Source organism: Ochotona princeps, chromosome 18, assembly GCF_030435755.1.
Source record: "Ochotona princeps isolate mOchPri1 chromosome 18, mOchPri1.hap1, whole genome shotgun sequence".
In the NCBI taxonomy this organism is placed as follows: Eukaryota; Metazoa; Chordata; class Mammalia; order Lagomorpha; family Ochotonidae; genus Ochotona; species Ochotona princeps.
In genome coordinates this window covers 30,205,952-30,229,592 of record NC_080849.1, presented here as the reverse complement: position 1 = coordinate 30,229,592, position 23,641 = coordinate 30,205,952, and the positions used below count along the sequence as shown (strand labels likewise).

The following is a 23,641-nucleotide window of genomic DNA, read 5'->3' as shown; positions in this document are numbered from 1 at the left end:
GGGAATGACATTCACTCAGATTCTCTGGGAGTGGCGGGTGCTGCTGGATGTCTTAGCATGGCCCTGGGGTGGGAACACCTCCAAAATGCACTCTCCCCTCTTGAGACAGGGTAACTGCTCTGTAGAAGGACACGTGGAGTGCTCACCTCCAACACACGCTGCAAGCCAGGGTAGCCGTTGTCTGGTGACATGGAAATTCTAGTTAGCAACAGGCGTGTGCTTCATTAGGTTCATGCTGTTTTCTCTGTGAGAAATACGCAGAATTTTCCTGGTGATCTCATCATAGGGGTATGTGAGAATTAGCTTTACTCTGGTTGTTTGAAGCAACTCTGTACACATGTGGGATGTTCTCAGGAAACCATAGACTCGCTGGCTGCTTTGGGAGGAATGGGACAGAGATTTTTAAATTCCGTAAAGAAGTCAGATTTCAGCGATGACTGCTCCGGTCTCTAAGTGATGGGTATTATGCGATTTCATTTGCATTTTTCACAGGAAGAGAACGGTATTTTGCTCTTGGCAGTTACTCCTGGCTAGTGATAAACGCCATAAATGAGGGAAAGTTAAAAAAAAGCAATAGCAGCTAGGGAAACTCGATCACCTGGACTGTAATTATTTTGTTGAAGCGTGACAGTATATATACTGAATGAAAAATCAAGGAACATGTAATCACTAGGAACTTCATATAGAACCTAGAGAGGAACAAAGCAGATCAGTGATGTATTATTAGAAACTTAAGCTAGTAATGATTGCCTTTGTAATTTTTTTAAGATCACACACACTCAAACACACACACAATTAACTTTAGAAATTTGAACAAAGCAGTACCCTTCGTTGCATCATACACTTTGATCTCTCTCTATTGTCCCTGGGAAAATCCCCAGATGTCACAGATGAGTGCAATCCACAGAGTTCTGACAGTGTGTCCCTAATTCACAGGCCCTACTGCGTCCGCTGTAGCAAGAATCTGTGTTGTGTTTCACGCAGTGAATGGGTGTGTGATTGTAAGCCTAGAGAGAACACGTGGGATATTCCAGGAAAACAATGGTACGATTGCTAACCTCTCTGGGGAAAATGCTGCAGTGTATCATGGGATGGGCCATAAGGAGAGCAGAGTGTGTCCGGGGGACCCCTGTGAATACCAGTTGTCCTGGTGAGTATCAGTGAACCTCAGAAGTTCCCCCATTATTATGGACAGACCCCACTGACCCCAGTATAGGCATTGAGAAGCTTTGTTGGAGTTCAAGGTCATGGTAGATCTTACGGTTTATTTGCAGTTCATAGTTCTGATTACAGACAGCTTTCAAGCCTGGTCCGTTTTTGTTTTGGTTTGTTTGTTTGGTGGTATATTGCTGATGTTTAAAGCACATGAGGGTGTGTCTATTTTGAAATCATTCCTCAAGATATATAAAAACCATAATCTCGACCGGAAAACTTTATAGGCTCCAACACATTCAAAGTTATTTTGCCTTTTTTTTCAAGACATCAGTTACTTTATATGGTTGATGTGTTCCATATCAGATATTTTGTATTCATGTTGTCTTTCCCTTTACTCCCTTTTGGTTTAAAACATCTGAAGATTTTAGCAGGAAGAGTGTGAATTTGGGGGAAACAGTCATTTCCCTTTGTAAATGAATTTGTGGTTACTTAAGCATCTCTAGTGTTTATCTGAGGAAGGACTTTGGAACTGGAGAACCTCTCACATGTTTTTCAACAGATAAGCTTCGGGATCTCCGGAATGTGTCCGTACCCTTTCTTTGCTGGTGGGAATCCAGGGATCACGTTCCTGGTCCTCTAACTCTAAGACATGCGTTTGCGAGATCAGTGTCTCATATCTGCAGCAGTCCACTTCAGGCCCCTGCGTTTTTGTAGCTTTCATTGTTTTAGCCAGGTACATCATACATTGTCTTATATCTTAGGAGTGTAATGTCATAATCTCTGTCACCCTTTTAGCATGCTTTTGATGTGGATTATTCTAATTCTGATAACAACTCCATAAGAAAGAAGAACAGGAATTCTTCTAATCCCTGTTGTATGTATGGGAGGACAAGCTGGCTGACCGTAGGTGGAGCGTGAGCTTTCTTGGGTCGAGAGTGTGTTCTGTTGTTGAAAAATGGCAGCTGTGGGCCCGGCGGCGTGGCCTAGCGGCTAAAGTCCTCGCCTTGAACGCCCCGGGATCCCATATGGGCGCTAGTTCTGGTCCCGGCAGCTCCACTTCCCATCCAGCTCCCTGCTTGTGGCCTGGGAAAGCAGTGGAGGACAGCCCAAAGCTTTGGGACCCTGCACCCGCGTGGGAAACCCGGAGGAGGTTCCAGGTTCCCGGCATCGGATCGGCGTGTACCGGCCCATTGCAGCTCACTTGGGGGAGTGAAACATCGGATGGAAGATCTTCCTCTCTGTCTCTCTTCCTCTGTATATCCGATTTTCCAATAACAATAAAATCTTTCAAAAAAAAAAAAAGAAAAGAAAAATGGCAGCTGTGCAGGCAGTGGGGGCTCGCTGTGTGCACTGCTCTTGTGGGTGGCTCTCTGAGTCTTCCCAAATCTTTTTTTCAGGTGTCCATTAAACATCCAGTCTAGGATCAGGGTGGATAGAAAAGGAGCCCCTTTCCCCTCTCTGCATTCTAGTTGAAGAAATGGTGCATGTCGGGTAATTTTACCATCAGCAAGAGTATTCCCAATGTCATCCTTATTAAGAGCTCTTTTACCAAAGATAGATACCGGGAGAAGCACACAGGCATTTGGTCCCAGGCTCATAAAATTCTTCCTTGCTCTGCCTCCAGAAAGAGATGGGCTGAGAAAAACCTCTGTTTCTTTTTCCATGTTCTTCTTGTTCCTCCCTGGTTGCATCCTGTTTTCTTCCCATTCTGGACAAGTGGAGATGACTCTAAGATCTTACTGGTCTTGAAGGAGATTTTCAGCTGCCTCGAGTAATTCCTGACCACAGAGCCAGCAGCCAAGACAGGCTCACATGTGCCCGTGAAGGCTTTTCCCAGCGTGTGAGCCCCACACGTGTGAACCCAGGCTTCCTCAACAAGCCTTTTCCTGAGAAGACTGCACATCTTCATGCTCTGTCTGTGCCATGAAGGAAAATGAAACATCATCTAGGATTGTCGTTGACACCAAGGTGTCGTCGTTTTCCATAGACTTAATTCAGGTCCATAACCCTGTTTTGCAGTAACTCCTAAGAGGCCTCCTCAGAGCTTCCAGACCTCTCCATTACTGCGAGGAGGTGATGTTTTCTGAGTTTTACAAAAGGGGACCTGATAATATCAGCAACATTGAAGAACATCACCCATTCTCCATCTAGCTCTCTTCCTGTATATCTGTTTCCAAGCTCCTTTCTAGGCTACAGTTCCCAAAACGTTTCCATCCAGAAATTCCGGAACTGGCAGCAGATAGGATAGTAGACACTGCATGTGCACAGTAGAAGGATGAATTGGACAGCGTCCCGAGTCTGAAGGTGCTACTCACCAACCTGCCAGGAAGGAGAGAACTAAATTAAATACAAGCCAAACCATGTGAGATCCCATAGCCAGCGTAGCAGAACAGCTCTGGGAGATGTCATTCTCTGAGCACCAAGAGTTTCTATTGAAGGAGATTGTCGGCAGAAAAAAAGTTAATAAAGGCAGAGGGTAGGTGAGGGTTTCAGGCGTGTGCATGCGTGTGTGCGCCACCTGCCACACGGACTAGGAGTCCATGCAGGAGTCGTAATTAATGCTTCGACTAATAAGTTGAAATAATTTGTGTAGGAGATTATTTTTAGTATTATTATTACAAGTCTGTCCAGTTCCTACACAAATTTGAAATAAGCTGTCCAAAGAACGGAAAGATTTTCTTCTAGAAAACCTTTTTGTCTTGCCCATGTTTGGGTCATTGGCCAGCTATGCAAAATTAGTGGGTATCAATAAATATTTATAAAGTTGAACTGAAGTGAAATGCTGTTCAAACTAGATTCTTAATATGGATAGAATTCAGTCGATAAAGAGGAAGGTGATGGTTTGAGTAAATGGATCATTTTGATATCCAGTATATTGTTTTATTTATTCTTGCCCTCAGGAGGTGCCCACAGTGTATCAGATGTTGGGCTAGAATCTGAGGTTCCAGCAATATCCAAAAAAAGAGGCGGGGGAGGGAACAGGGAGGGAACAATAAATCATACCCAGTTAAGACATATTCCTTTGCTCTCGGAGTTCTTTTTATTTTTTTTTTTAAGATTATTTTTATTGCGAAGTCAGATATACAGAGAGGGGGAAAGAGAGGGGAAGATCTTCTTTTTATCCACTCACTGATTCACTCCCCAAGCAACCACAACAGTTGGAGCTGCGCCAATCCAAAGCCTGCGCCAATCCTGGAGCTTCATCTGGGTCTCCCATGAGGGTACAGGGTCTCAAGGCTTTGGGCCGTCGTCGACTGCTTTCCCAGGCCACAAGCAGGGAGCTGAATGGGAAGCAGGGCCGCTGGGATTAGAACCAGAGCTCATATGGGATCCTAGGATGTGCAAGGCGAGGGCTTTAACCGCTAGGCTATCGCTCCAGGCCCCTCTCAGAGTTCTTTATTACTATCTAGAGTACCCCATTAGTACCTGCTCTTCAGCTAATCCAAATACAAACCTAAGGTAGGACAGGGTGCCCGAGCAAATTCAGCATCTAGCCTGTTTCACTATTGGATGGTTAATAACAGTATCAGGCAGTGTGTACTTGGAAATATTTGAAATATTACGAGACTGTCCAGTTCCTACACAAGAAAATCAAGCCAGGTATCCCCCCCGCAAGTCTGTTGCTCTTCAGAAACAGAATTTTTTTTTAAGATTACCCTCCCCTCCCGAATGTCTTTAAATGTTTTAGACACACAGGCAGTATAAAAAAGGGAGTGTCAAAAATCACGGCCAGGTGTGGGCATGTCGGAAACACACAGCTGAGAACAGAATAATTGGATTTCTTGGCAACTCTTAAAATAAGCGTTGCCCTGCAGAGGGGGTGTTCTCTCCTGAAACCATGACGTCATTCTGACAGATCGCAAGTCACCTCTCCGTACGTGCCCCTTCCCTTCCAGGACTGCGTTCCTCCCCAGCTGGGAACACTCTGTCTTTTATGGCTCTCTGCTTGACGGCGGCAAGTGTGGAGATGTAGCTCCATGCAGCACAGCTTCCTGCAGGTCCCGTTAACTTTCCCCCCAAGGACACTCTTCATGTGCTCTCATTTCTTCTAGATGGCATTTGTGTGGCAGTTCATCGGAGGACTTTAAAACACTAAACAAGGAGCCAGATTATAAGGAAAGTGTACATGTGTGTGAACTTGAAAGTCACAGACAAGTGTGTTAAAATATCCTACACCTCCCCCCCCCCCGAATCACACGGAAATTCTTGACTGCTGCTTTCCTTTCTTCTTTCTCTCTAATTGTTTTTGTTCTTTTATTCTTACCACTGCCATGTGATTGGATCCCTGAATTCCTTACAGTACTAGAATCCTTGGAAACCATAGTGTCCTGGAATTAACCTGAAAGATCAAAGACCAGCATTCCAGAACAATATTGTCATGTTTTACAGCGTCATGATGTTGTGTGTGGACTTGTATGTTCCTCCTTAATGGAGCAGAGGTTGAGGGGACTGCTTCTGGTGCCCCTCCCACCGTCTGAGCTTTCTCTAGCCACTAGGCATCTGCTCAGGCAGCTGTGGGGGGCAGGGCAGTGAGGATCATGAGGAAATGTGAGGATACTGTTGGGATGAGTGAGAGATGATGGACTGGACTGAGAACCCACAGGGAAGAGCTCTGCTCTGCAAGCCTTGGGAAGAACGAATTGGGCTTATATCTCAGAAAGGACCTGGAGTTCCCAGTCCCAGATTCAGTGACCTCTATGAGGGGAAAAAAAAAAAAGACTTGCAAGGAAGTCCTGTAGGCTTGTGTTGACTATCAGCAGCTGCATCATATACCGTACCTGGCATTCATATAGTAACCTGGCATATGCTAACTGATGGTAAAATGATGTGGGCAATGATTCAATGGAAACTCAATTCTCACTCTTATTTATTTATTTTTAATTGGTTGAAACTTAGAGTTACAAAGAGAGGGAGAGACAGAGAGAGAGATCTCCTGTCTGTTGGTTCACTCCCCAGATGGCCAGCTAGGGCTGGGCCATCCTGAAGCCAGGAGGAGCTTCTTCCAAGTCCCCAGTTCGCCCACAGTGGATACAGGGCCCAAGCAGGTGGACCATTTTCTGCTGCTTTTCTCAGGCCATCAGTAGGGAACTGGATTAGAAGCGGAGCATCTGGGACTCAAACTGGCACCCATGTGGGATGCTGGCATTGCCAGTGGCAGCTGTACCCACTCCACTGCATGCCAGATCCTAATTCTCACTCTTAATTTGGCCTACATATAGGTATGTCCTGAAAATTAGATCTTTAAAAAAATGACAGTTTAGACCCTCTTCTGAAAGACTCTTGTGCACTGAAATGGGCATGGGTTGCCCCCAGCTACCTGATTAAGCTGAGCTGCTGCCTTTCTGGCTTTTAAAGACTTGGGCAGTCTGGGTGCAGTCCATTTTCCAGCATGTACTCTCAGCACCCCCCTACCTGCAGCCTATACTTCTCCAAACACACCTCTAAGTCTATGCTCGAATGTCCTGACTTTGTCATCTCAAATGGCACCTGCCCCTGTGCTTGGTGATCACCTTCAACAAGACATGAGCACTGCATCTTCAATGTTCAGAGCTTGACAAAGTCTTGGAGTCCCTGAGCTCTTACTTTAAGCCTGCAGTATTGGAAATTAGGCTCCGTGAGGACTGAATATTCTTGTAGGAGTTTGATTTGACTTTAACCATTTGATAATGGATATTCTATACTTGGATTTTTGTTGAGTGAACCGAACTTGGTTTTACACGCCTTATAGTTTTGAACTTAGAGTTGATTTGTATATTTCTTGGCTTTTCCAGATCTTTCTCTGGTCTCTACCAACTAAATTATTTGGTTTTATAAGATCAAACTATTCCAGGTCCAACATGGTACCTCGTGGCTAAATCCTCACTTTGTGACCACCAGGATCCTATACAGGCACCAGTTCATGTCCCAGTTGCACCTTCATTATGGCCTGGGAAAGCAGCAGAGGATGGCCCATAGCCTTGCAACCCTGCAGCTGCATGGGAGACCCAGAAAAAGTTCCTGGCTCCTGGCTTCAGCTCAGCTCAGCTCTGGTCATTGCAGCCAATAAAAATAAATAAATCTTAAAAAAAAAAAACTGTTTCTCAGAGAAATAAATTTTAGCAATCAGTTTTACTTTAGGATGACCACAGTTAATTAAACAATATATATTTTTAATTGTTTAAAAATATGTTATACATACTCTTGCCATAATAAATTGGTGAGTTGATGAATATGTAATTAGCTTGATTGACTCTTTCTACAGTGTGTATACAAAGATCAAAACATGACATTCTATCCTATATATAATTATTGTTTGTCAACTACAAAATGAGGTAGGTATTTGGCCCAGCAGTTGCGCTGTACATGTCCTGGGTTTGGTTCCTGTCTGCAGTTCCCTGAAATGCACACATACGCTGGGGCTCAGTGCTAATGGCTCGGGGACTTAGGCTCCTGCCACCTCCGTAACAGGCCTGAGCTCGGTTCCTGGCTTTGGCCCCTGGCTGTCGGCAGCTGTTTGAGAAGTGAACCAGTCAGTGCAGGAAGTGCCGACTGTGTGTGTGTTGTCTGTCTCCTTCTTAGTCTTTGTGCCTTCAAATAAATTTGTTTTAAAAAAAAAATTGATTTTCAAATGTAAGAACCTGTTCCTCAGTAAGTGTTTATTGGTCTATTGGATTTTTATTAATAAAATGCCATCTGTCAGTGCCACCTATAGATGGACATTCCTTTAGAGGTAGCTTGGCACCACACGAAGTAGAAAATATCATGTCTTTTAAGCCTCGCGCCTCTGCTTCAGGGTGCTCTCCATTTCAGCGCTGCTGTTTTAATGCTCTTCCTTATATTTCAGTACTTCATTTTAAAAACATTTTTCTACCATGAAAATAAGGGATGCAAACACATGTATGAGAATGCACAGTTGCTCAAATAGAGACACTTGTGTGTCCTGATGTTATGGCTTTCTGGAACTTTGTTTCCATGACCCTACTAAGAAAATGGACTCCCATTCCAAGCCTTTCCTGTGTACCTGTCTAGCTTGTTATTCACGCTTTTCGTCTGCTTTCCCCCTCCGTATGGAATGTGGCGTTCTGCCTTGAGCTCTGTTCTCGGCCTTTGGCCTCTGAGACATATTGCCAGTGTCAGTGTCAGGCTTCCTGAAGCCAGTGACATTTTGTGGCATACCCCTCGTATCTCCTGAATTCTTGACCCCTGAGTAAAAGCCAGCCCGATTCCCTGAACCAGAATGTGTGAGGCAGTCTGTTGAGGTTACATTGACAAGTGTAACCCCTAAGGAGAAAGTACTGTGTTAGAAACTGAAAGTGAAAGCAGGCACTTAGTCCTGGGCTGCTGATGAGCAGGTCAGAGGTCCCGACAAGACAGAATCCTTCACCTGCCGGTTCTGCCCTGGCAGTTACCTGAGTCCTTTAGTGTGTCATCAGCCAGGTTTCAAGTTTTTGTTTCTTGCTTTTCCCCCCAATCCTGACAAAGGACAGGGTAGTTATGCTTTAGTGAATGAAACAACTGTAAATGGCCTAGCTACACTTCAGGTCTTGACAATGTACAAGCTTCAAGTGTAGCTGTAATATCTATGAAAATTATTTAATATCTATGAAAATTCTGTTTTGCAGTCGCAAGTCATAAAATATCAGCTCCTTCATGTCTGTTGTGTACTTTATCTAATTTGTAATCAATTATTTAAAAATTACTTTAGAGTAAAAAAAATATGATACTTAAATCGTAAAAGCAATTGGATATGCAGATTTTACTACATTGAAGGTTCCATTTGGAAGGTAATGAAGAATATTCTTTATTATCCCATGGTATTTTCTATGAAGAAGCACTTTGATGATTCACTCCCCAAGTGAGCCGCAACGGGCCAGTGCGCGCCGATCCAAAGCCGGGAACCTGGAACCTCTTCCGGGTCTCCCACGCGGGTGCGGGGTCCCAGGGCTTTGGGCCGTCCTCAACTGCTTTCCCAGGCCACAAGCAGGGAGCTGGATGGGGGGTGGAGCTGCCGGGATTAGAACCGGCGCCCATATGGGATCCCGGGGCGTTCAAGGCGAGGACTTTAGCCGCTAGGCCACGCCGCCGGGCCCCAATTTTTTTTTTTTATTTTTTAAATTGTGGGTGGTAGCCTCATCTTGAATACGTCCGGATCTCATGGGGTCACCATTTCCGATCCCGGCTGTCCCGCTTCCCTTTCGGCTCCCTGTTTGTGGCCTGGGAAAGCGGGCAAGGACGGCCCAGAGCCTTGCGGCCTTGCGCCCGGGTGGGGGACCCGCAGGAGGCTCCTGGCTTCAGATCTGCGCAGCTCAGAATCTGATTCTCTTCGGGAGTGAATCAATTGATGGAGGATCTTCCTCTCGGTCTCTTCTTCTCTCTGTATATCTGACTTTAGGATAGATAAATAAATAAGGAAATAAGTAAATAAACATTTAGAAAATTAAAGATAATTAAAATTTTTTATTGGGCTTGGCACAATGGCTCTCCTCTCTGTAAATCTAATCTGACTTTCTAGTAAAAAGAAATAAATCCTTTAAAAAAAAAAACCAACTCAGTACACTGATATTAGTTTCAATTCATTTTTCTCTACAGCAGGTCTAACTTAACATTATTCTACAACACTCTTAATAAAATTTTTATTTAAAGGCACCAATATTTTTCAAAAAGTATGTTTGGCACTTGAAGGCAGGTGGTGAACAGAGAATGCTAGTACCTTTCACCGAAAATCACTGCCATCTTACGCTGTTCTCAAGGTCATGTGTCCTACGGATTATACAAAATCAAGGGCATTTATCAGATGAAACACCAGCCCTGTGTGGTTTGACAGGATCTTTTAATTTATCTGCTAATACTTTTTAAAACTCTGCCTGCCTGAATAGTGATGGCTGGACAGGATGAGAAGGTCCTGGGACAGCTCAGCACTCTTCCCCAGTTCACCTAAGTCCTCCCTGTCTGTGGAAGTCCAAAATCTCCCCACTGGCTGTTACTGCTTTTCCTCACCATGGGATCTGTTTAAAAGGCACTTGTTTGAGGGACTTATTTGCAATGGGAATGAAAAGGTTTGGACACAACTTGAAGCAGTGGAAATAGGTGGCTCAGTCAAGGACCATAGGAACTCAAGTAAACAAACTCAGTTGAAACCAGGTTTCTGAACTCTTGGTTGTTAGTTTTGCAGTTGTGACTTGGGGCGGGAAAGAGAAACAGTGTTCCCATGTTCTCTTTAACAGAATTCAGTAACACTGAGCTAACTGAAGCCAGCAAGCTGCTCTTAATGCCAGGGAATGTGAAAGATGCCTATAAAAACAACACATAGCTACCACTTCTTTAGTCAGATTTGTGTTGGATTTGAATGATACAGTTGAGCTTTTGCATTTTAAATTCTTTTAAAATATTCGTCTTTCAGGACATTGTTTCACTGTTGCCATCAAAGTCATTAAATATCTGTGTAGGTGGAAAGGTTTCTGCTGATGTGCTAGAAAACTGAACCCTCATCTCTTTAATAGGCCTGTATTTCCCAAAGGGAATACTGCCTTCATCATGAGTTTTGGGCTTTGGTAACATACAGTTCTGTAGGAAGATCAGTTCATGGAATGGTAAGATTGAATGCAAAAATGAATCTGGCATGATTTTAGATTATTGTATAAAAACAGTATCCTAATATGGAACTATTTTCATCGTTAATATTTATTGAAGATGACAGAAAATGTGATTGTGTTACAGTATGAAAATATCGGGCACTTGAGGAGGAGTACCTGGGAGATAGGGTGACCAGGAATGGAGTCTGGAAGGGCAATGAGCACTCTGCAGAATACCCTGCAGGAGCAGCAGTGTGAGAGCGCCTCTTCCTGTATCAGCTATATTAAAACAACTATCGCTAGAAGCAAGAGCACACGCAAATGCCACGGCCGTATGAGAAGGAAGCCTGTTTGCTCCTACGTAGCAGAAATATTGAGTGTCCCTCAAGTTGGTGCCATACTTGGAATTAGAGAATCATCTCCTTTTAGATTTCAGAGACCTGTCCAATCATAATGTTTGCAGATGAGGATACTGTGGGCCTTGGAAGGTTGATGATGAGTCACCGTCCATTCAAGATGCAGAAGACCTAGATCCAAGGACAAACACTCAGTTCTCTATCCCTCCTCATCCTCATGGACATTAGTCAGCTTCAAAGAATAGGCTTGTTTTGCAGTCATTTATCTGTAACAGTTTCTGTAATGAATGGTGTGGTTGCATAGATGGATCCAGTAGATTAAGGTTGTCATTGTTCCAGCCCTTCATCAATACCGAATAAGATTACAGTTAAGTGAAAAGTTGGATCCCTCTGTGATGTAGACGTCTCTATAATAGTTCTTGGTTTGTGACAAATCAAGTAGGCAGTTTGAGTAACAGTTCATATCAGGACCCAATATGGCTTGATATTTTCCCCCACAGATTGTGTTGCATTTTGGAAAAGTGCTGTGAGATGCTTTTTGACAGCAGCTATGTACACATCATACACATATCATACATACATACATACCAGGACTCTAAATAGTTTGTGATTGTATGTAGTGAAAAAACTATGCATAGACTTCTAATTTTTTTGTGCCAAAACAGTCTTAACCTTTCAATTCCGTTTTTTCATGAACATTTTTGAAGTGTCATTTACAGAGTGGAAATGCTTACTTTCTTTTTATAGACACATTGCACGTATGCAGAATGAAGTTCTTATGAGTATATACAATAAAATAGGAAATCCCAACATGGAGGCAGAATAACAAGTATATCCTAAAGCAAGAGCGGGCCTGACATGCTCTGCAAACAGCAAGGAAGCTAGTGTGGAAGAAGCTTTCAAAAGGAAAAATAGACAATGGGAAGTTGGATCTTTGTGGACCAAGGGTTTGGATTTTATGGTGGTTTCACAAAAAAACTTCTATGATATTCTTAGCATGAAGGTTAATAGAGTCATGATAACCTGGGGAATGCAATGCCATTCACAATAAAACATCAAACAAGCTGGTAATAGAAAAAAACTCGGATAAGGTATCTACAAAAACTTACAGTTCACATTAATCTTAGTGAAGAAAACCGGATGCATTTCCTCTAAGATCAGTAATGAGATAAGAATGTCCACTCCGATTACTTCAGTTTAACATTGAACTGGAACTTCTAGCCAGGGAAGTGAGACAAAAAAAAAGAAACAAGTTAATAAGGTTACATGATGCAAGATGAATATTCAAAAACCATTTGTATTTTTATACAATAAAAGAGCAATCTGAAAACAAAATTAGGACTCAAGTCCGAGTAAAGAGAATAAAATACTAAGAAATTTAACAAGGATTTATACACTGAAAATTATAATACATTGTTTTTTTAAAAAAGATTTATTTTATTACAAAGTCAGATATACAGAGAGGAGGAGAGACAGAGAGGAAGATCTTCCGTCCGATGATTCACTCCCCAAGTGAGCCGCAACGGGCCGGTGCACACCGATCCGAAGCCGGGAACCAGGAACCTCTTCTGGGTCTCCCACGCGGGTGCAGCGTCCCAATGCATTGGGCCGTCCTCGACTGCTTTCCCAGGCCACAGGCAGGGAGCTGGATGGGAAGTGGAGCTGCCAGGATTAGAACCGGCGCCCATATGGGATCCCAGGGTGTTCAAGGCGAGGACTTTAGCCGCTAGGCCACGCCGCCGGGCCCATAATACATTGTTTAAAGCAATTAAATAAGGGGAAAATCCTGTATTTAAACACTGTATGACAATATTGTTAAGATGGCAATACTGCCCATGTTGATTCCTCTAGATTCAGGGCAAACTTTATGAAAATGTCAGCTTTTATTTTTACAGAAATTAACAAGCTTATCCTAAGATTATATGGAAAGTCAAGGTATCTAACACAGCTGAAACATCTTGAAAAAGAAAACTGGAGCATTTGCTTCTGACTTCAAAACTTTCTGCAAGGCTGCAAGGCAGGAATGACTGACCTAGGGTAGATATTTAGGAAAGAATGTGAAATACATAAACCCATACGTTGTAGTTCATTAATTTTCGACAATAATGTTAAGACAATTAAATGGAGAGAAAAAAAATCTGTCCAAGAAATACCCTGAAAACAACTGAATGTTCTCATGCAGTTGAACCCAACCTCATATAATATACAAAAATTAACTCAAAATGAATCCTAAACTTAACTATAAGAAAAAACTAAACAGTTTTTAGAAGCACGTATAGGTGTGAATCTTCATGACCTTGGACTAGACATCGTGTATTGGATACGACAATAGTAGCACATCAGCAAAAGAAAAGTTAGGTAAATTAGATTTTACAAAAATTGAAGACTTGTACTTCAAAGAATGCTAGCAAGAATGTGGAGAGACAATCCATGGGACAAGATAGAGTGTAATTATCCTGGTAAAGGTATTGTATCTAGACTACAAAAAGAATTCTTGGAACTCAACAATAAAAAGATGACTCAGTTTAAAGATAGGTGAAAGATTTGCATGGACATTTCTTCAGAGATGTACAAATGACCAAAAGTCACATGGGAAAGATTTTATCATAGCATGATTACATCATGTCATTAGATACTAGGAAAGTCAAACCTGAACCACAGTGACATACCACTTTACACGCATTAGAACAGCTGGAGTCAGATTACTAATGATAACAGATGTGGACAAACATGCAGAGAAATTAAAGTTCTCATATATTGCCGGTGAAAAAGTAAAATGGTGCACCTGCTTTGGCAAACAGTTTAACTATTCTTCAACATGAGTTCCATATATAACCCAGGGAATCCTTCCAGGCAGATATCCAAGAAAACTGAAAACATGTGACCACACGAAAAACTTGTACACAAGTATTCATAGCAACATTGTTCAAAATAGCCTAAGACTGTCTGTGAACCCATGAGTACCTACATAGTACACAATACAGTGAAATATTATTCATGGATAAAAAGAAAGCAAGACCTGATACAAACCACAGAATTGATAAACATTAGAAAGGCTTTGCTAAGAAAAGGAAACTACACATGAAGGCCACACACTGTGTGATTCCATTCCCACAGCCTCTCCAGAATAGGTAAATTCATAGACAGGAAATTAGATTAGTGGTTGCCAGAGCCTGGGGAAAAGAGAGAATATCGAGTGCTTGCTGAAGATTGTAAAGTTGCGTTTTGCTTAAATGTCTGTGCTGGAGTTGGTACTGATATCAGGATGTAAAATTCTGTGAAGTAACAATGAAATGTACATTTCAAAATGGTGAATTTTATGATACATCTCAAAGATGTTACTAATTATTAGTTAACGTTTATTAAAAACCTATTATTTGCTCTATGCCATGATAACAGTCATAAAAACATAATGGAAAGAATAAATGCAAGCTGAAAGTTTAAGAAAATTTTTGATAAGGAAGGGGAAATTATCCCACAGAGAATAATACAATACAGAATTTAAATAACTTTAGAGTGTGGAACTATCACAAAGATAGAAAGTTAAAAGAAATTCTAGAAGAAGACCTAAATTTATGTATTAGAAAAGTAATATAAAGGTAAATACTACTCATCAGCAAAGAAGGTACAATTTCGTTGCTCAGTGGTGTTATTTAATGCCCAGTGAACTTTATCAGTTGACAGTTTGGGGTGAAAATAGCAGAAGCGAATCCTGGCAAGTTTAAGCAGAAGAGGAATTTACAGGGAAACTATTGAGTAGCTCAAAATTAGTTGGTGGAAAGACAAACGCAGGAGATGACAAGGACCAGCAGAGGCTGGAGAGCGGGGAACACAGCTCATGTCCCAGCAGTGAGGTGTAGCTCTGGGCTTGAGACCCCCCATTGCCTCCACAACTACACTCTGCAGGGTCTGTGTCCTTGTTGCCCATGGTTGGAAAGGGATGTCTGTCCACCTTCAGCTCCTGGAGTGGGAGGCAGGGCCCTGTGGGCATCTCCCCAGGTAGGAAGGTGTCCAAATGCAGTGGAGCCAAAAATGACAGATTTCCACTAACATTTGGAATGACTAAAATTGGAACCATACATGATATCACAGTCCAAAATAAATTCCACATGAATTTAGAATTTAAATGTAAAACTTGAGACTGTAAAAGTGCTTAAAGGAGAAAATATGCATGAATATTTATGTAATCTTGGTTTGGGAGAGTTGCTAATCAGAAAGCTATTAAAGATATTAGTAGACAGTTAAATGACCCATAAAGGGAATTGTGGTCAAATTATGTTAAGAGAAGATTTACATAAAACAGGTATAACATGTTTACATTTTTTAAGATAGTTATGTATAGTACCCCTGTACATACCTAGTACAAAAACACTAGAATGACATATACCAGTAATCATCTCTGAATACTGACCCTTAGAGATGATTTTTGCTTTCTTTTATATTTGAATGGTGAATAATTTGGTTGGCTGGTTTGTAAGAACATGTAGCATCTGGGTCTCCATAGGTGAGAATAACAAAACTGCCTTGAAAGAGTAGGCCGTGAGGCAGTTGCATTTCCTATCCAGATGAGAAGGAAGTTACAGACACTGGTTGGGATTTGCTCCATCTGGTGGCTCTGTATAAGAAGAGCCAAATATGGGGCTGATGGTTGGTGGTGGGAAGAGTGCCCCCAGATGTTTCTCTGATAGCCTCTATTGTGTTGTGTTTTGGTTTGTTGTATGTATTTGGTGTGTTTCTAAGACAGTCCATCTGTTTGGCTAGGGACCCACTAGCACCATCATTGAGTGGGGGATTTCATCAGGGTCTGTGTTGGCATCACTATGTGCTCTGACTACAGAAGTGAATTGCACCCAACATGGTTCTCGCAGCCACTGGATTCCTGGTGCCTTGCCCCCTGTCATCTTGGATTCCTCGTGTTAGTAATGATACTCGGCCTATGACCAAAGCAACGAAGCAAGTTCTTGCCAGGTGAAGGAAAGTGGCCTATAGGGAAAAGGGAGCTCCTCACTCAAGCCCAGATGATAGGGCATGCTGGGGAGTTGGGGAGACCTCCTCACACCCCAGAGACTGCCACACATGGAAGACAGACCAGGAGAACTGAAAATGGCTGCCTAGCCCCTTCTTGCCCCACAGTTGCTTTTCTCAATTGTAAAAGGAGGAGACTCATTCCTGCTTTGGATTTCTTTTTCTAGATGCCATTAGCTTTTTCTATGAAGAAGGTATGAACAGCATGCATGATCTGACCAGGATCTTCTAGTTGCAATGGTTATGTTGTGTGAGTTCTTTGTATGTTTTCTAAGTCCCTATTCACTTGGGGGACTCATTGAACGTTTCACTCACATTTATTTCAGTCATAAGCAGCATGAGTCAGAAATTCTGTGAGTTTTATAGTGTCTGTGTCTTCATCCCTCATGATACTATGGGAACCCCATTGCTCTGGGTTGGAATTAAGCGGGTAGACAACCATTTTTGGTGTTAGAAGTCTTTAGTTCACCTAAGGCATTTTTGCAAGATGGGTATGCAATAGCTCAGGTATATGTGTATTTTTAAAATTACATATTTATTTTAAATTCAATTCATTTAAGAAGTAGACACAAAGAGACACAGAGAACTCTTGTCTGCAGGATGATAGCCAGTGCTGGGCCAGACCAGAACTGGAGCTAGAATCCAGGCAATCCAGGTTTCCCCATGTGATGACAGGAACCTCATCACTTGGCCAGTCCAAAAGGTCTTCACGGGCAGGAAACTGGAACCAGGGAGTAAAACCAGAAATCAAACCTAGGCACTTCATCAGGAGAGGTGGGCATCCAAACAGACAGTTTTACCACCAAGCCAAATGCCCACCTGAAGCTGTGTATTTTATGAAAACTTTATCTCTTGTTTATATTGTCAGCACCTTGTCTCAAATGTATTTACTCCAAAGACTTAAAGTAGGTAATAGCTAAGATAGAAGAAAATTGTGTTGCTTTTGTCTGATAGAAGCCACAAAGCTATTCTTACCCTGATTTCCTGTTCTGTCCTTTTTTTTTTTTTCTTTAATATTCATTTATTCATTAATTACATTGCATTACATGACTGGGATTCCCCCCCCTTCACCCCAAACCCTTCCCCCATCATGAATTCCTTCACCTTGATGCATAACCACAGCTCAAGTTCCGTTGAGATTCCCTAATTAAAAGTTTACACCATACAGAGTCCAGCATCCCACTTGTCCAGTTCAAGTTCAACGGCCTCCCAGGGAGGCCCTCTCAGGTTTGTAGGCAGAGCCAGCAGAGCGTCACCTCGATCAATTAGAAGCTCCAACATATCATCAGCAACAGTCCAGGTATGATGAGGCTGGTGCAGAGTCCACTGATTGACATAGTCCGTCTTAGGGTTTCCCCTTGTCCAGTTTTCCGCTGCAAGCATAAAGCTGAGGTGGTTGATTCATCTACTCCATTTTCCATCTTTTTTTGATTAATGCTTTGATTCCTCCATTTTGTTCAGGGGAATCCCCCTAAAAAAAACTTTGAGGCATTCCCAGTCCAGGCTCCTACATGTACTACTAGTAAGCACAGTGCCCGCCACCGTCCATCACTCCGATCAGCTGATGGTTTTAACCCCTGGGTTGGTTCTCTTCTGAGCCCCGACCTCTATTGGAACCAATGAGTATCGCATCTCTCCCCGGCTCTGCCCATCACACTCTCGTCCCTCACCTAAACCAGTGGGAGGAGTGCTGGTCGGGTGTTGCATTCCCTGCTAGCACAGGCCATTTCACCTTGGCATTTTGTGTTTTATACTGGTTTTTGTTTTTTTTTTTTTTTTTTCATGAACCTGGTGAGACTCTGGGGCCCGCAGTGCAATACCTGCAATGCAATGCCTAGTAATTAGGTGCTGTGTGCAGCAGGCATGAGCTCTTCCTTCCAGCCTGCAGCCCTGCTGGACAAAGAGCTATAAGGACCATGATGATCGGGGCTCATGGCCAGGAAGGGTAAGCTTGGAGGGCTGTTCATTCCTGTTAGCACAACCCCCTTCTTCCCAGCAGCTCTGTCACGTCTGCGTGAGGCCAGAGACTCAGGCCAGTGCCTTTCTTGTGTCTTTCCAGGAGCCGCCTATTGCCAGTTCATGGACATGCTCTTTCCAGGCTGCATTAGTTTGAAGAAAGTAAAGTTTCAAGCAAAGTTGGAGCATGAATATATTCACAACTTTAAGCTTCTGCAGGCATCATTTAAGCGGATGAATGTTGATAAGGTAAGAGACTCATTTGTGCCTACATACACGTACTGTCTTTAAAAAGTTTCAAGCAGAAATGGAAAACTCCAGATATGGGTCAAAAGAATATGTTTTAGCATTTCAGCAATAGATTGTCATCAACTCTAAACTCATATTTATATGTTTTTTTTTTAAAAAAAGATATTTTCATTTACTTGAAAGACAAAGTGACAGAGAGACACTAAAGAGATCTTGTATTTACTGGTTTACTCCCCAGAGGGCCACAACAGCCAGTGCCGGGCCAGACCAAACCAGGAGGCAGGAACTTCGTGCACATTTGCCTCATGCGTGGCAGCAGCCCAAGAACTTGGGCCGTCTTGCACAGTGCCTTTCCAGGCGCATCAGCAGGGAGCTAGATCCAAAGTGGAGCAGCTGGGACTTGAACCTGACTCCAGTAGGTGGTGCTGGCCTCATAAGCATAGGGTTAACGTGCTGTGCATTTATTTCAGGAGATTTTTGTCACCATTAAACTAAAAGCTTTTTTTAGAGATTTATTTATTTATTTGTTATTTTTATTGCAAAATCGAATTTACAGAGACAAAGGGAGACAGAGAGAAGAATCTTCCACCACTGACTGTATAGTGATGGAGTACTGGGGTCTCCATATACAGACATGGGGGTACAATGGAACATGCATCCCTGCATCCAGATGAAAGGTGGAATCCCAATGAAACGTTGGACATGTGTAGACAGTGGGATGCTGGACTGTCTGACATTGTCTGTACCAACAGTGTCGGGGTACACTTAAATAAGAGACTGATAGAATGATGATTCCTTATGAAGGACTACACTATTGTGACAAAATGGGAAAAATCTGACAGGGGGTGAGGGTTTGGGGGGAATCTCAGCCTATACAAAATTGTACCACATAATTCAAAATAAAAATATATTTAAAAAAAATAAGAATCTTCCACCGCTGGTTCGCTCCCCAAGTGGCCACAGTGGCCGAAGCTGAGCTAATCCAAAACCAGGAACCAGGAACCAGAAACCTCCTCTTCTTGGTCTCCCATGTGGTTGCAGGCTCCCAGTGCCTTAGCCATCCTCAACTGCTTTCCCAGGCCATAAGCAGGGAGAGCTGGGTGGGAAGTGGAGCAGCTGGGACATGAACCGGCCTCCATTTAGGATCCCAGCACGTGTAATGGGAGGATTTAGCCACTAGGCTACCACACCGGACCCTAGACTAAAAACTTTTACCAGCAAACACACATGTAAAAATGTTCTTGCCCGGTGCCTACCGTTGCCCCTCCCACCCACCCCCCACCATGTATTAGCACAGTTTTGTCCTAAATGCTACAAATAAAGTATGGAGTTACACGATACAGAGGTCTAAGGAAAGAAAAGTTTGGTAAACTGTATACTTTTGATTTAGTGCAACTGGTTTCTTTCTAAGTAAAAGCACTCTCGGCAGATATTAAAAAGATACTTGGGATGGATGTTGTGGCTCTGTGCGTTAAGCTGCCGCCTGCAATGCCAGCAATCCATATGAGTCTAATTTGAATCTCAGTTACTCTACTTCCTATCCAGCTCCCTGCTCCTGTGTCTGGGAAATCCACAGCTTCTTCCACATCTGGCTGTTGCAGCTGTTTGGAGAGTGAACCAGTGGATGGAAGATTTCCATCACTCTGTATAACTATCCTTCAAATCCATTTTTAAAAGAATTCTGGCTTCTAGTTTTCTCTGAATTTTAATTTAAAAACATAAAGTCTATTTTACATCTTAGCCTGCTAGATCTTTTTCCTTTACTGGGGCTAATTTCTGATGAGTTACTTGCACATATGTTTAAACTCAGAGCTCCATGGGTTTTTCCCTTGTAAAATGGCAGTGCCGCTTACAGCAATTTCATTCATTTCTTTATGCATGCTTCTAGAATGCAGACAAAAGAAACAACTATTTGTGGATTTCCTGGTGTAACTTGCTGTAATCTTTCAAGCATTGGGCACACAAAGAATGGATAGGTAGTTCAGAACGTTGAGGAATGGCCGTGTTGTATAGCACATTAAGCCACCTAGTACAGGGCTGGCATCCCGTACAAGCACCAGCTTGAATGCTGGCTGCTCTGCTTCTCCAGTTCCCTGCCAATGTGTCTGGAAGGCAGCAGTAAACGACCCAAGTGCCTGGGCCCCTGCTACCTACATAGGAGACCCAGGTGGAGTTCAAGGCTTCTGGCTGTAGCCTGGCCCAGCCTTGGTCACTGTGGCCATTTGGGGAATGAACTAGCAGATGGAAGATTTCTCCATCTCTCCCTCTGTCATTCTGTTTTACAAATAAATAAGTATATGGAGTTAGGTGGCCCAGAGGCCAGGGTGCCAGCGCCCCACACTGAAACAAATAAATACGTAATTGTTTTAGGTATCGAAGAAAAATTCTTGCAGTGGAGGAGCCTGGCTTTGCTGGCCCTGGCTAGACTTCTGGCTTCAGAATGCTGTGACTGGATCCAAAAGTGTCATGAGAGTCACCACTGCCTACTTCTGCTCATGTCTGCCGTAGCCTGGTGATGTGGCAGAAGGTTCTGTGCGAAGTTCTGCTTGCCTCTTCACATTTTTGAACTAATGCCCTGCAAAATGAAGTCAGCAAAAAAGAAGGGCTTTTCCTTAACGGCTCATGTGTCACTGTCATCGGAAACTCCTCACGAGTATGTCTGACAGTAAACTTGAGGATGTTTATCAAAGAGCCAGACCCTCTGAGAAGCCAATAATGTTCCACTAATATCAGCACAAACAAAAATACAAAACTCAGAGATCTTGAAAGTCGTCCAGTCGTCCACGGAGAACCCAGTGAAAGGTGTGTGTGGTGGGGATCCTTCCTGTGAGTCACACTGAAGTTTTGGAGAAGCAGCAGGTGAGAAAGCTCAGCGCTGAAGTCTCTAAGACCAGAGGAAGCCTCACAGCCAATGGGGTTTATTCCTAAAGTTTACTTCTCCTAATTGGGTTCTATGCTTGGTTTAGTTTCTATTTTAGCTGCCTAGAAAATGTTGTGGGTTTTTTTTCCAGAAACATATTAGTAATGTTTTATTTTGATGGATGGCCTAAAATGCATCACTTTTTTTTTTCAAGTTGTCGTTGCTGTTAAGGGTCTTTGCATGTTGAGCAGAGAGGTCCAGTTTTACTGGCACAGTGGTTTATAGTTCCTGAGGTGCAAAGCCCCGCCGAACATTTGAAACAGCTTCCATTCATGTCCTCACACGGTGAAGCTGTGTTCGTTCAGCACTGTGGTACTCCCCTGCTCACACACCCATGCCCATCTGGTACCTACCCCAGCCCCATCAGTCTCTCATGGTTCACGTTCAACTTGGTTTCCCACCCAGAGGTGGAGGGAGTAAAAATGAAGCAGGGAGCACAATTCCCACAATGAGACACCTCTCCATTTTCCTCCCAAAAGTAGTAGGCGCTGAACCAAAACAATCAAGCTGCATGTCGGCTTTGTCCAAATCCTGACACTCTGCTCTCTAAGACTTCCCTTTGGGTTGTAGGAGGAACAGTATGTTTTCATGGGTAGGAAGCTGGCATGGTGCTGGGCATGTCTTCCAGCATCCTACTCTGACCTCTTGGCCGGCCCCCATTTCTCCTGTACAGCCCTAGCAGGCCAGCTGTGCTCCTGGGTAACCCAAGAGTTTACAGGCCCTGCCTTGTGGTTTATTTTGTGTATTCTTGTCTCTACGTTGTAAATAGGCTCTGGGAAAACTCATTTTGTTTCGTATAAACCATTAGATTGGAGTACATTTTCATTGATAGGAATCTTACTCCTTTGCACTCCTTAGTAGCTGCAATCCTTGTAAGAGTTTATTGCAACACAGCTGGACTCAGTCTTACCAAGAAGTAAGGAGGACCCATCATTCTGGAGAGAGCACAATATCCCAGACATATGTTTTTGTGGGGAGCTGTTTTGACAGTGGATACACTGTGAGGGAGACCAGCCTTTCTTGATAGCAGAGAAAATGCCTACTCTTGTCTGGTTTGTTCAAAAGTATTAAATATTCCAAGATTTAATTTAATTTACTATTAAAATGAGTGTTCTACAAACAGGCTAAAAAATGACTTACCATCGTGGAATTGCACTTGTAGGAAATGATTATCTTTTCTTAGTACTCTTATTGTGTTGAAACAAACCAAGCTGAGATCCTTGATTCACATGGTGATTTTGTATTCCAGGTAATTCCAGTGGAGAAGCTAGTGAAAGGACGTTTCCAAGACAACCTGGATTTTATTCAGTGGTTTAAGAAATTCTATGATGCCAACTACGATGGCAAGGAGTATGATCCCGTGGAGGCTCGACAAGGGCAAGATGCAATTCCTCCCCCTGACCCTGGCGAACAGATCTTCAACCTGCCAAAAAAGTCTCATCACGCTAACTCGCCCACAGCAGGTACTGTCCCAGTGAGATCACGGAGTCGCGTTCATTCCAGACCCTCCGTAATCCACAGTGTGATTGATTCTGCTCAACAGTCAAGCTCTTACTGCCTTTGGATGGTTTTTATTATTGTCTGCTTGGTCCCATTTATCTTGCCGTGACCCATTTGTCAGGAGTCCAGTAATCCCAGTTTAAATTCTTAAGAAGGCAGAGCTGTTCGTGTTACATCACTGAAGTAGGATGTTTAAAAACTGACAGATTCTCTTTCCCTCCTAATTTTTCTAAGAAATTTCAAGTCATCTCTTTAGATTTTTTGACTGAAATACTTTTACAGCTTCCTGGCCATCATTTGTAATCCTTCAAAGGAAATGCAGGAACTGCCCATTCTGTCTCCTGTATGAGCAATGCATGTTTATATACGAAATATGCAGCCACGTCTCATTTACTCAGCTTTGTCCAAAAATGATGTCATTTTGGATAAATATGTGAAATTATATTTTTGTTGAATTTTGTGGGTACAAAACTTTCTGAAGTCTATTCTAAACATCTCTAACATGAAAAGAAGACTTTTACCAAGTAGAATAGGCTCCTATAAAATGGAATTATTATTATGAACTTCTTGCTGTAAGTACTGAGCAGGCGGACAATGAAAGCCTCAAAAACCAGTTGTTTCTCTCCCATATGCAGAATCTAGTTAAACTGGTTACCCTTAACTGTTAGATAAGAAACCTTAATTTTTTAAAAAATGCAAATCCCTTGTTTATGCCAGCCTTCCGATCAAAATGAATTCGAAATGATCAACAGTAAATATAACCAGTTGGCCTCACTATCAAGAAATTTTTTTTTCTTCTCATTTCTGGATTGTGGCTGTATTTTGGTAAAAAGAGACATTGGACATTTGACATTACTTTTAAAAATATTTTTAAAGTAAATAGGGGCTGCTGTGCATACTTACCAGTATTTTATATGAATCCTTGTTCT

At 42.6% G+C, this 23,641-nt stretch overlaps 1 protein-coding gene across 6 annotated transcripts in view; it reads left to right on the top strand.

Annotated features, from left to right (window-relative positions):
* The window catches only part of MAPRE2 (microtubule associated protein RP/EB family member 2), a 152,474-nt gene that overhangs the window by 90,068 nt on the left and 38,765 nt on the right, over positions 1 to 23,641 (top strand). For all 6 annotated transcript variants that reach the window (XM_004579551.4, XM_004579550.2, XM_004579552.2 and 3 more), the window contains 2 exons: positions 18,147 to 18,292; positions 22,462 to 22,675. In XM_004579551.4, coding sequence (XP_004579608.2) covers positions 18,147 to 18,292; positions 22,462 to 22,675 — 360 coding nt within the window. The remainder of the gene's footprint in view (positions 1 to 18,146; positions 18,293 to 22,461; positions 22,676 to 23,641) is intronic.